The sequence below is a fragment of the Lactuca sativa genome, chromosome 1, assembly GCF_002870075.4.
Source record: "Lactuca sativa cultivar Salinas chromosome 1, Lsat_Salinas_v11, whole genome shotgun sequence".
Lineage (NCBI taxonomy): Eukaryota > Viridiplantae > Streptophyta > Magnoliopsida > Asterales > Asteraceae > Lactuca > Lactuca sativa.
The window spans coordinates 31,778,986-31,792,207 of record NC_056623.2 but is presented as its reverse complement, the minus strand read 5'-3'; the positions used below and the strand labels follow the sequence as shown (position 1 = coordinate 31,792,207).

The 13,222-nt window shown below is 31.9% G+C and overlaps 2 protein-coding genes across 3 annotated transcripts; both read left to right on the top strand.

Annotated features, from left to right (window-relative positions):
* The first annotated feature begins 7,924 nt into the window (after positions 1-7,924).
* On the top strand, positions 7,925-9,473 carry LOC111913507 (uncharacterized). 2 transcript variants are annotated; one of them, XM_042899809.2, is made up of 3 exons: positions 7,925-8,186; positions 8,994-9,115; positions 9,192-9,473. In XM_042899809.2, the coding sequence occupies exons 1-3, from the start codon at positions 8,057-8,059 to the stop codon at positions 9,207-9,209; spliced, it is 270 nt and encodes an 89-aa protein (XP_042755743.1). In that variant the 5' UTR covers positions 7,925-8,056; the 3' UTR covers positions 9,210-9,473. The 2 variants fall into 2 exon arrangements, with proteins under 2 accessions (XP_042755743.1, XP_023764978.1); XM_023909210.3 differs by having other exon boundaries at positions 7,927-8,186; positions 9,243-9,473.
* A 726-nt stretch (positions 9,474-10,199) lies between these two features.
* Positions 10,200-12,617, top strand: LOC111913594 (receptor-like protein 46). Its single transcript, XM_023909321.3, has one exon. The coding sequence runs from the start codon at positions 10,200-10,202 to the stop codon at positions 12,615-12,617; it is 2,418 nt and encodes an 805-aa protein (XP_023765089.1).
* Positions 12,618-13,222: the final 605 nt, after the last annotated feature.

Here is a 13,222-nt window from a genome sequence, read left to right as displayed (position 1 = left end):
AAAGAATTGTCGGTAATATGATTTATTCTATAAATGGGTGTCACTCATTATGAAAAAATTTAACTGAGAAAGTAACTCCGATTTAAAAAGAATAAGAAGGCTAATGGCATACTGCAATTGCGGAGGAGAACGTATCGTTAGGATTTCGGGTACAGCTAAAAACCCAGGAAGATTGTTTTACGCTTGCCCGTATTTGGTATCATGTTCTTACCGTCATTCAAATTTAAACCCTCGTGTTTACATCACACAAATTTATTTTCTTACTGTGAATATTAAATTTAACAGGGACCAAAATGCGGGTTTATCAGTTGGGTTGATGAAGAGAAGGACCAATCTTCTATGGTAATAGCTAAAGTAGCTAAATCTAATAAGCTCTTTCAATCAGAAAATAAGAAGTTAAAGATAGCGTTGGTTTGTAGTTGGGTGTTGTTCTTGGCAGTTCTTGTTTACAAGTTGTAAGCTTTTCAATATTGTTTTTATGGTTTTGAAGTTGTTAGGTCAATAAATTGTTGTATTTGTAACGTTAAAACAAATGTTGTAGTCGTTCTTATGTTGTATGTATTGATAAGTAATTAGTAGGTCATTAAATTGTTGTAATTGTCGTCACGTTATATTTTTTGTCATCCGTTGAGTAAACTCTAAAAATAAACTAATAATGAAATCCAACATTAATTTGTATATACATTTATATAATCCAACTACATAGGAGCAAGACTAGACCCCCAAATAATTTTTGCCATCCGGAGACGGAACTCTAAAGCTGTGTTCTTTGGGTCAATAAGAACACGTATTGGTTGACCTGAAACCAATTGCTCCATAAACATACAAAGAAAAACACCGCAATCTCCCAAATGACTACTTTGTTGGGGAACGTTTTCTTCATAAATGAATTGCATATTCAATGGAATCCTTGGGATGTTCCTCCGGGCCCAATACTTAATCTTGTCCAAATAATTTGTCACCCGACGTTCAAATTTGGAAAAGATTCCTTTGGATTGGAATTTTTCATAAGCACCTCTACCAAGACTGTCATAAATATGCACTTCCATTGACGCTAAACGCAGTTCCCCAAATAGCCAATGATTAGGGGATGAATGAATCGGCAATAAGACCTGTATAAGGATCAGAAAATAAAATTATGTTTATTTACATCACAATACAAAAACATAACAAAAAAACGATATTATTTTCAATATAAACTATTAAGTTTACCGTATCAACATCCCACCAAGCAACCATGAAGTTGGGGTACGTAGCAATACCAGCCATAAACGCCCTCCAGTCCTGTCCTTCTTCCAAAGCATGAGAAACAAAAAAATTTGGAGGCATTATTGTATGTTGGTCGCTCTCAAACCGTCTCTCCATCAAAAGTCGGTACCAAATGGTTATATGCTGCACACATGATACTTTTGTTATTGACTAAAAAACAATTAACTTTTAAAAGAATTAATTAACAATTTATTTACCGTTGACTCCAACCATCCGTCGTGTGTATGCCCAAACAATGAGCTCCAAAAATCTCTATCTAACACGAAATTAAACAAACGATGCTGCACATCATATGAATGCAATACATAATTTTGGATGACATCCTCACCGCCTGCTACGTAAGGTTGCAGGCGCAACATGGAGAAGTCATGAGCAACACCAAAAACTGGAGGAGGAACGGGGCTTGTTGATTTCATATCAACCTTCTTTTTTGTTCTTCTTTTTTGCTTCGGTGTCGTGTGCAACTAAAAACAATATTCAAATGTTTAAATCTATATCTTTCAGATAATTTACATAAACATAAAATCATCAGTTTATAAATAAAACGAATACCTCGGTGTAAGGAGGGCACACATATTGTGATGATTTTCGACTCCTCGGTTTATCGGGTGTAACTTCTTTGTCATCATCATCATCATGAAAATAATCTACATTTCCCGTTATTATTAGTTCGTCTTCGTCTGGCACATCATCATCAAATTTGTTCCCTGCATTGTCATTCCTCTCCTCCCACTCCTACATTAAAAATAATACTTTATACTTAATAACGAAATACACATAATTTAATAAGCAATAATATCTAAATAAACAAAATATTTATATTAATGTAACTATAATAACCTCTTTAACTTCACTATAATCGTTTACATCAAACACATCATCATCAAATTTGTTCCCCGCATACTGATTACTCTCCTCCAACACCTACATTAAAAATATAACTTTTTACTTAATAACGAAAGACACTTTATTAAAAAGTAATTATTAAAATCGTAAAGGTAACATCTATAACAACCTTGTCGTCTTGAGTATCACCAAAAACATTTTGAGTTGTATTGTTTTTATTCATCACTTCATCTTGCACAACCTATATTTTCAAATATAAAATATGAACACAAGTATTCATATATGTTAATAAAATTTAATAAATAATGTAGCGTGTAACTAACCTGTTCATCATAATTTCTTTGTGACACTGTCGTATCATCAAAAAAAATGTCGTTCCAAAATTGGTCATTATTCACTTCTTCAACAAAAACCTCTGTAGGTTGTCGGTTCATAAACACATGCTGCTCCAGTGCATGTAGCCGTTTCAACACCTCGTCTAGTTTGTGTTTCCCACTGCCCCGACCTCTACCATGAGAGCGACCACTGGACGACATACTAGACGAAGATTCGTCTTTTCTCCTAAAATGGTCTCGTACTGGGGATGGAACTGCTTTTCCTTCACCATATACATACTCTTGAAATGACATATAATAAAAAGATGTCATCTCACCATTACCCGATAACATGTTTTGTCTTGGTGGTAGCCCCTCCTAAAAAATTAAACATATTAAAAATGCATATAAAAGTATAATAATCAACTTTATTAATAATAAACGAAATATTTTTAAACCTGCATCTTTGACCAAATCTTGTTCACGTCAACCCATTTCAATTTTTTTGTTCCACTCCATCTTTTCATCCGAGGCAATTCTTTATTTTTTCTCGATGCAAATCCACATGCACGAACAGCCGGAATCATCTCATATATCTATATCTACAATTTTTTACAATTACAGTAATAAAAGTTAAAATTAAAATAAAAAACATAACAATAAAACAATTTAAATATAAGAAAATTTTTATACCCTTATTGGAGCCGTAAATCCTGAGACGGAATACTTTAAAGTTTGATCACGCTCAGGAAGTGATAAATAATTATGTATCTTATTTCATGTATCCTCAAGGTCAACATAAGTAAAATCCCAGAGATAGCTACCCCAAGCGAAGCTAACAAAACAAAAAAACAAAATTGATTATTATATAAATTATAACTTTAATAAAATAGAACTTTTAACGTAAAGAAAATATACCTATTCCAGAGATCCAAATTCTCAGCCAAATAAAACCAATCTTGTGGCACCCGATCGTTAACTTCTTTGCCCAAAAAACCTTCACACAAAATGTATATCAAACATACTCTAACTGCATCAAAGTCGTCAAGTGCTAGGAATGTTTGATTTAAAATTAAACTTTTCAGGTCGCCGATTTTCACCGAACTATTAGTATGGTCCGGAAATAGCCGTTCACACAGTAAACATCTTTTTTTACTACTTATTAATTTTTCCGACCCTTTTCTCCCAATATTTTTTGGATACTCCCCAAAATTGAAGCCGGTAATCAAACAAAACTCTTCCGACCCATAAACCATTTTGGTATTGCCTACTCGAAAATATAAACGTTTTATTCCATCTGGAGATAAAACAGGGTCCGGCCGGATCTGATGAAGGAACATTTTATGAAACAATAAAGTGTCCCCTTGTAAACGAGGGACATCAATAAAATAGCCAAAGACGGTATCTCTGAAAATAGCACGTCAGACATCATTTAAAACTTCAAATACTTCCCATATGTTACCGCCAGAGCCTTTTAGGTTCGCAAAGGCTTTCGTATTCATTAAACTAAAATGATGCTGCAAAAAAAACACAAAAACAAATTAGATAACTAAAAAATATATTTTTTTTAAATATATGATTACGAACTGCAAATACAATTTCTTAATTACTAATATACATATTTCCGATAAAAAAAACAATAACATACACATATATAAACAATTTTCCAAGTTATACAACAAATATATTTACGATAGAAAACAATATCATACATAATTATATAAATATTTTATTAAACATATTTTCAACTTAAACGACAAATATATCAACGACAAATTTTCAACTTAAACGACAAATATATAAACAATTTTCCAAGTTATACAATAAATATATTTACGATAGAAAACAATATCATACATAATTATATAAAGATTTTATTAAACATATTTTCAACTTAAACGACAAATATATCAACGACAAATTTTCAACTTAAACAAATTTTCAACTTAAACGACAAATATATAAACAATTTTTATCTTTCTAATTAAAACTAACATTTTATAACCATATAAACAAAAAAATTTAAAAATAAAACGACAACCAAACTAACAATTTTGCAAGTTATACGACAACTTTATACAAATTTTCAACTTACACGACGAATACAAACAATTTCTAACAATATATATACGACAAATTTTCAACTTATACAAATGTTATACTTATACGACAAATACAAACAATTTCTAACAATATATATACGACAAATTTTCAACTAATACAAATGTTATACTTATACGACAAATATATATACAAACGACTATTTTGCACTTTATATAAACAATTATACGATAAGAATATACAAGATTTCAGGTTATACAACAACTAAAAAAACAACAAAAATAACACAACAAATAATACAACAAATGATAAAATAAAGAGATTGTTGATATTAAAAGAGTTAAAATCTAACCATATTTGCGGGATTGTTGACATAATCCTCCATTTTTTTCAAAAACTAGCAAAAATTCCGAGAGAAGCCCAAAGTTAGAGAGAGTTTTTGTGTATTGAATGGTGAAAAATGAAAAAAAAAAAAAAAAAAAAAAAAAAAAAAAAAAAAAAACGTTTTTATAGTCAAAACGAGGGCATTTCGCAGATGGGGCTTCTCATCTGCGAAATGGGTGGCCAATTTTATAATTTCGATTTTTTTTGGCTATTTTTGTAATATAATTAATGTAAATGACTATTTTTGTCATTTTCTCATTAAAATATGAATACATGATTACAGCTTAATTAATGCCTCACTTTGGATATGTAGTAACTTGTTGATAAATTTTTGGTGTTAGTATTGATGTAATTGTTTATAAGGATGAGTATGATATCGCACCGATATCAATATGAGAATTGAATCGAGTTAGTGTTACTAGTAGTGGTAGTGGTAGTGATACCGGTTTGTGATACTAATACCGGTACCGATAGTATCAAATCCTAAATTTCATGATTTTAGAATACCAAGTACCGTCTGATATTTACATAAACAATGCGAGTTCAATATTGATACCAATTCACATTATGATATTTTGGTCGTTTTATATTTACATGAATCAAATATAAATGACAACCTAAGTCAATATTATTCGGATAAAAATAAACTATTCGTAAATAGCTTTACAAATTACAAATTGTCGGCTAGATGTCCAGATGAACAGAGGTGCACATATATTGGTTTTGAACTGTTTTAGTTTTTTTTTTCTTAAAAAGGATTTCGGTTATAATTGATCTTTTTTTGTTTTTTTTTTTAAATAAAATTGAATTAAAAAATCAATTCGGTTTTGTTATAAAAAAAAAACGAATAGAAAACATGTTTTGGTTATATAAATTGAGGGTGTGGGTGTAGTAGCACCCACATGGTTTGCCACTTCATCCGGTTAAAACGTTACCCCCACCCTGCGGTCTTGAGTGTTAAATCTTGCCACATGCACACTCTCTCTTGATTCCTCTTCTCTTCGAGTGTGGTGAAACGTCAAGATATTTACGATACAACAAATATTTCATTACTAGGTGAATGCCCGCGCGTTGCGCAGAAGCATCTATATAACTGAAATCTTTACATGTTTTTTTTTTAAATATAACAATAATATTATTGTTAAATTTGATATAATAAATGATATACTAAGGAGATATAATATATTGATTATTTTGAAGAGTAAATTACACGAATGGTCCTTATGGTGATTTGCGTGCTTGGTCCCTAACTTGTTTTTTTAACTCGGAAGGACAATAATATTTGTTTTTGTTATGCGCTTTGTCCCTATTGTTTGTTTTTGTTACGCGTTTAGTCTCTGTCTTACCTAAAAAGACTATTATTTAAATAGGGAAAAATTATGGGGTATGTAATATAAGGTGAATGAGTGGGGTTGGGGGTGTGTTTATTTAAATAAATTAGAAAATAAAGGGAAAAAGAGTATTTTTAGATAAGACATGGACCAAGTGCGTAACAAAAACAAATAGCAGGAACCTTCCGAGTTAAAAAAAAATAAGTCAGGGACCAAATACACAAATTACTCTAAACCATAGGGATCATTCATGTAATTTACTCTATTTTGAATTATATGATAATATATACATCCATTAAAACTGCATAATCTCAATCTTTTGAATGACCTCTACCCACGGGTTACTCATAAATAAAATAAAATATAATATATAGTTTGATGTTATTTATAGTTGTAGTTATTATTAATTAATTTTTTAAAATTTATTTTCTTAACTTTTTAATTTCTATCATTGTAATTATTTAAAACATCAAACAATTTTTTTTTTTTTTTTTTTGATTTTAAAGGTAACAATATAATCATTTATATAGAGTTATTTTTAACTATTGTTATTGTAAGTTATTTTGAGCTAATTATTTAAAAACTTTTAACGATTATAAAAATATCTTTAAGAAATATTTTAGTTAAATTGATATTAAAATTTAGTTTTTAAATTTAGCACTACAATTTATCATTTTTAACTATTCACAAAATATTCTTTGGGGTTTTTAAGTGTATCTGAAATTTATATTGAAGTTGACCCTGTAATTTTATATTTAAATTAACAATTTAAGTATTTTGTCAATATTGTTCAAACGTTATGGCTTTAAATTGATAATGGTTTACATACAATAACATATTAAATCAAATAAATTAAGTATAATATGTTAAAAGTTAAAGACATAAGTTTATAAGTAGAACTAAAAATATTATTTTAATATTGAAATTTAATTTATTTATTATTACACTTTAGGTTTGATACTTATTTAACCATATTAACCAACTTATAATCATTATTAGAACGTCACTACAATTTATCACTTTTAACTATTTACAAAATATTCTTTCGGTTGTTCAAGTTGAACAAAAATATATATTTAAGTTGATCCTGTAAGGTTATATTTAAATTAACAATTTAAGTATTTTATACAAATTGTTCAAAAGGTGTAGCTTTAAAATGATAATGATTTTTATATAACAACATATTAGACCTAATAACTTAAGTATAATATGTTAAAAGTTAAAAACATAACTTTATAAATAGAAGAAAATATATTCTTTTAATATTGAAATTTAGTTTATATATAATTACACTTTAGGTTTTATATTTATTTAACCTTATTAACCAACTTACAATTATTATTAGAAAGAAAATTGAAAAGTCGTGGGAGTTTCAAATGAATGTGGTGAAAGGAAAAATGAATGGGAGTTTCAAATGAATGTGGTGAAAGGAAAAATGAATGGGAGTTTCAAATGAATGTGGTGAAAGGAAAAATGAATGGGGGTTTCAAATAAATTTGATGAAAAAAAAATGTTAGCTTTATAAATATATAATGATTTTAAAAGCTCAAGTAAGAACCCCAAAATCCCAAATAGTTTAAGGGATTTGGATCCGAAATTAGTTGGAGTGTTGTAAAAGCTGAGTAAGGCTTTTCACAGCCCAATGGACCTGGCAATTGGGTTGGCCATGTAATTTACAATTTTGCCATCGTTTCAAGAATATGAGAAAACCGGTATATTGTCATCGGCTCATATCTTCCTCGCGAAAAACCCTCGGCGGTCGTGGAGACCTCAAGCAAATCAGGTTACATTTCCTTCGATTCGTAGAAAATTGAAGATCAAAGAAGGGGAAAACGCTCTAAAATTTATAAAATGGCTGAAAATAAAGAGATTCCGTCTCAATACGATCTGAATGCGAAGTGGGATGCCTGTCTAGATTTGGGTGTTCGTCGTTTCGTATACTCCGCCGGTATCGGTGCTTTCGCCGGTCTTCTGTTATTCCGTGAGTTCCTATTGCATTGTCAATCCCTTGATTCATAATTTTCGTTATCGCTGATTCCAAATGACGATCGATATGCTTTGATAGAATATAATAAACTATATGTCGCTAGGGCACTGTAATCAGCTTTCCGTTTGTTACGGATATTATAGGTAGTTATTGTTTGAGGAGGAGTTTCTAAATCGAACTTGCCATACATGCGTCTCCGTTTGATATCTCCTTAACCAGTTGAATAAAACTGAAGCTAAATCAGCAAATCCAACCTTCTGAATTGTTAATGCTAGATTTCAATTTATCGTTTAGGTTATATATTTGACATTGGCGTATCAAGATTACTGAGATGTTTTCTTTGAAATTATTATCGAAAATGGGCATTTCTTATGGAAGTTGAAGTTATAATATTCATGCTTAATAAGAAGTCCTGTTACAATGTTTACAAAATGCTATAGAAAGGAGAAAGACTTTCATGAGAGTTTCCCTATATGTTTAACTAAGTTCTTTTTGACATATTTGTTATTAACTAGCTGTTGAGAAGAGATTAGTATTCATTTCATATCCTCAATAGGTAATGCATACACATCTAATATACCCAATCTTTGGGACTTTGTTTTGTGGCTGTCAAACCTTCAAGTTCTACATTTGTGCTAATGCTCTTATTGTTAATTGAAACTTTGATGTAATTATAATTTTTATGCCACATGAAATGAAGTTACTACTATAATTTATACAACACTTTGGTTATGGCAGCTCAAGGTAATTTAAAATATTAGTATTTAATAGATGAAATGTTTTGTTAAATTATATTGGTAGGTTCCCCTGTTACAAGGTGGGCATCAATTGCTCTTGGTGCTGGAGTGGGAATTGGATCTGCATACTCTGATTGCTCTCACAAATTTGATGCCTCAACTTCCACTTCTCCCACTGTTGCTAAGGTAGCTTTGTTTTCTCACTTTATTATTTTTAATTTCTATTCATCTGAAACTGAAAGTATTGCATGGATGGATACAGCAATCAGCATTTGCATGAAATCTTTTTGAATTTCTGAATACGAATTTTCAGGACTGAAAAAAATAACCAGATGATGAGGGGTTGAAGGTGTAATTGTGAAGATTGTTGATGTTTTCCAATGATCAAGTGAAATGGATTTTGAATTTTATCTTGTATGAATGAATTTAGAAGAAGAGTAATAATTTTGGCAAACTGGCAATGTCCACTTTTTACATTACATTTACTGATTTCACATACATACATTTGATGTACAATCAAAACTATTTTTTTTTTTTTTGGTTTTGGGCACTCCAATTTACCTTCTTCTTAATGTTTTGGTCTTCTTTTTTGCTTGGCTTTTGCTAAAATTCTACTCATGGTATTTATATATTTAAGATGGTATAGTTTATATGATAAGTAAAAGTTTATATCAGCAATCTCAATTATTAAAAATAAGGAGAAATAACCAATGGTTCCTTTTCCTTGATACATGTAAAAAAATTCTTGTTGCTTATTGTCTCGATGGCCTTGTGCATGAATGTCAAAGTAAACTTGTTTGCCAAATATGTTCTACATTGATTTATGTTTTATAGTTCATGTTTTCAGAAGAAAAAAAAACATAGTCAAATATTTTATTTTAATTTTGTTTATACTTAAATGACCATTTCAATATTCCCCGGCATGCCGACACTTGTAACAGAGAGCAAAAGGAGAACGGTTGTTTATTTCAAAGAGTAAAGAAAGCATAAAGAGTTTTTTTACAAATAATTTAATGGTGACGGTTGTTTATTTATTGATGCAAATCAGCGTTAAATGAGAAATTTCAAACTTATTGATATGGAAATGATACACCGACGTAATTAATCTTTTTTCCATTGCTATGATTATGCTTAATTTAGATCGTCCACGTTATTTAATTAAGTCAAAACTTTGGATTAAAAAAAACGAATGTTCCACATTTCAATCCCTTTATATTCACCATCAGTATTTGTACAAAGGAATCAAATATAGAATCCATCAAAAGCCACCATGGCCACCACCCTAACTACACCATTGTTAATGTTATCAATCGTCTTCGTACTCAATTCTATTCCAACCCCGTCATTCTCCTGTCCACTTCATCAAAAACAAGCGCTTCTCCACTTCAAATCCACCCTCACCACCATCATTAATTCCAGATTGTTCATAGAGCTTAACTCATGGAATCCTGATTCCGATTGTTGCACATGGGACCGTGTTAAATGCAACACAACCACAACCATTACTGAGCTCAACCTCTCCAATGTTGTTCCCGAGTTCGCCAATCCGATTCCGGTGTTCTCCGACATCTTGATTCCGCTTTTCCATATCCAATCTCTGAAACTACTTGATATCTCGAGGAATTCCTTGAACGGAGAGATTCCCGGAGATGGGTTTGGTAATCTCACTGAATTAGTTCACCTTGACATGAAGCTGAATAACTTCCAGGGTTCCATTCCTTCTCAGCTTTTCGAACTTGAATCTCTTCGAATTCTTGATCTAAGTAATAATATTCTCCGGGTTGTTTTGAGCCATGAAGTTGGTAAGCTTCGAAATCTTGAACGTTTGTACTTGAATGAAAATTTTCTTTCGGGAAACATCCCAGAAGAGATTGGAAATTTAACAAAGTTAAGGGAATTATACCTTGGAAAGAATCAGTTCTCAGGCGGAATCCCATCTTCAGTTGTATACATGAAGGAACTAGAATCACTGGATTTGTCTGATAATTCTTTCTCCATGCAAATTCCTTCTGGCATGGGAATGCTACCCAACATGGCGAGACTAGACCTAAGCAAGAACCAATTCACGGGTCCAATCCCATCATCAATGCAAAACCTGAGCAAGTTAGAAACCCTTCGACTCCAACACAACAAGTTAACCGGAGTTATACCAACGTGGTTATTCAACATCACAACATTAAGGTATTTGTTCATTGGTGGAGCTCGAAACAACTTGATTTGGGATAACAAAGCAAACATCATTCCAAGATGTAGTCTAAAACAGATCTCCATGACTTCATGTGGAATTTCCGGCCAAATTCCTGAATGGATTTCATCACAGAAAGATTTGCATTTTCTTGATTTGAGCGTGAATGATTTAGAAGGTAGATTCCCAGATTGGCTCGTGGAGATGGATATTTCAGGCATAGTTCTTTCAGATAACAAGCTCACCGGATCTATCCCGCCGGGACTGTTTGAATCCATGAAGTTAGAATTTCTTGCCTTGTCCCGGAATAACTTTTCCGAGGAGTTGCCGGAGAATATTGGCCAAGCCAGATCGATCACGACACTTATGTTGTCAGGAAATAAATTTTCTGGACAAATTCCAATGTCCATGTCGAACATGAACAGGTTGCATGTTCTCGACTTGTCCAGAAACAGATTTTCTGGCGATAGTTTCCCTAACTTTAGAGAAAACCCTCTTTTATACGTAGACTTGTCGTACAATGACTTTTTTGGTAAGATCCCGTTGACCTTTTCTACAGAGATCTTAACTCTTTCACTGGGTGGGAATAAGTTTTCTGGTGACCTACCTTCAAATTTGACTAACTTGGTCAACCTCGAATGTCTCGATCTTTACAATAATGATATTACTGGATATTTCCAAGATGTTTTTCCTCGAATTCCAACGCTTCAAGTCCTAAACCTAAGAAACAATTCCCTTGAAGGAATTATCCCTGGAACAATCTCTAACCTCACTTCTCTCAGGATTCTTGATCTTTCTGGGAACAAACTGACCGGAAGTATTCCACAAGGAATTGCAAACCTTGAAAGAACGATCGAAACTCCCTATACAAAACATGCTCCCAATGATGTATTCTTCTCGGAAAATTTCCTTGAGGACATTGAGTATCAGGACTTGATAGTGAACTGGAAGAACTCCCTTCAGGGCCTATCTAGTCACAATCTTGATATGTATTGGTTCTTGGACTTGTCTAACAATAAAATCTCTGGTGAGATCCCAACATCGCTAGGAAATCTCAAAAGCATAAAAGTGCTAAACATTTCACACAACAACCTCGTTGGGCAAATTCCGGTGTCTTTCGGGAATCTGAGGGACATAGAGAGCTTGGATTTGTCACACAACAAAATCTCAGGTTCGATTCCACAATCACTAGTGAAGCTTGATCAACTTGCGATTCTGGATGTAAGCAACAATAGGTTAACAGGTAAGATTCCAACAGGTTGGCAAATGAACACAATGAACGAGTTGAATTTCTTTGCAAACAATAGTGGATTATGCGGTATGCAGATTATGATCAAATGCCCCGAGGATCCCTCACCACCAAAAGGAAATGTGGAGGAGAAGGAGAAACAATCATGGATTTTATGGGAAGGAGTGTGGGTTGGTTTTCCGGTTGGGTTCTTCTCATCAATCTTGATCATGGGATACTTTCTGAATTTTCTTTTGCTATTCAAATGTTGGTGAAAAATTCTTCCCTTATCAATTCGATAATCAATCCCATTAAACCAGTTGTTTGAACTTGGATACATATGATCTTGTTTCTTTGTGTGTTAAGCCAATTTCTTTTGCTATGAAATTACTATTCCCGTGTAAAAATCTAATGATGATTTTAGTGTCCGTACATTTAATGTAATTGGAAAAATTATGAGTGCCAAAGGAGATTTAATTTGTTATATAATACAATTTAGATAGAGATTGCATACTTGTATAAGTAATTTTTATCTCAAATATGACAAATGACAAGAGGAAGACATGATAAGAATAAAAGAATAATGAGACATATGTACTTCTTGGGATCGGTAAGGGGCATCTCACGATGCCAGCCAATCAAGTTAACCCATGCTGCTTATAGAAACAAATATGATTTGTACTTGTATGATTAGTTTTTCTAGGCAGCTCAAGCTGCCTAATGGATTTTCTAGAAAACTGTTCTTAACTATTTTAAACTGTTATTCGTCAATCTTGTCCACTTTAGGATAGTATGAGTATTTATACTCAATATTAGTGATAAATAAGATAAGTCCAGATAATATAGTTATCTAGTTGTCTTCAAGTTGTATTCCTAGAAA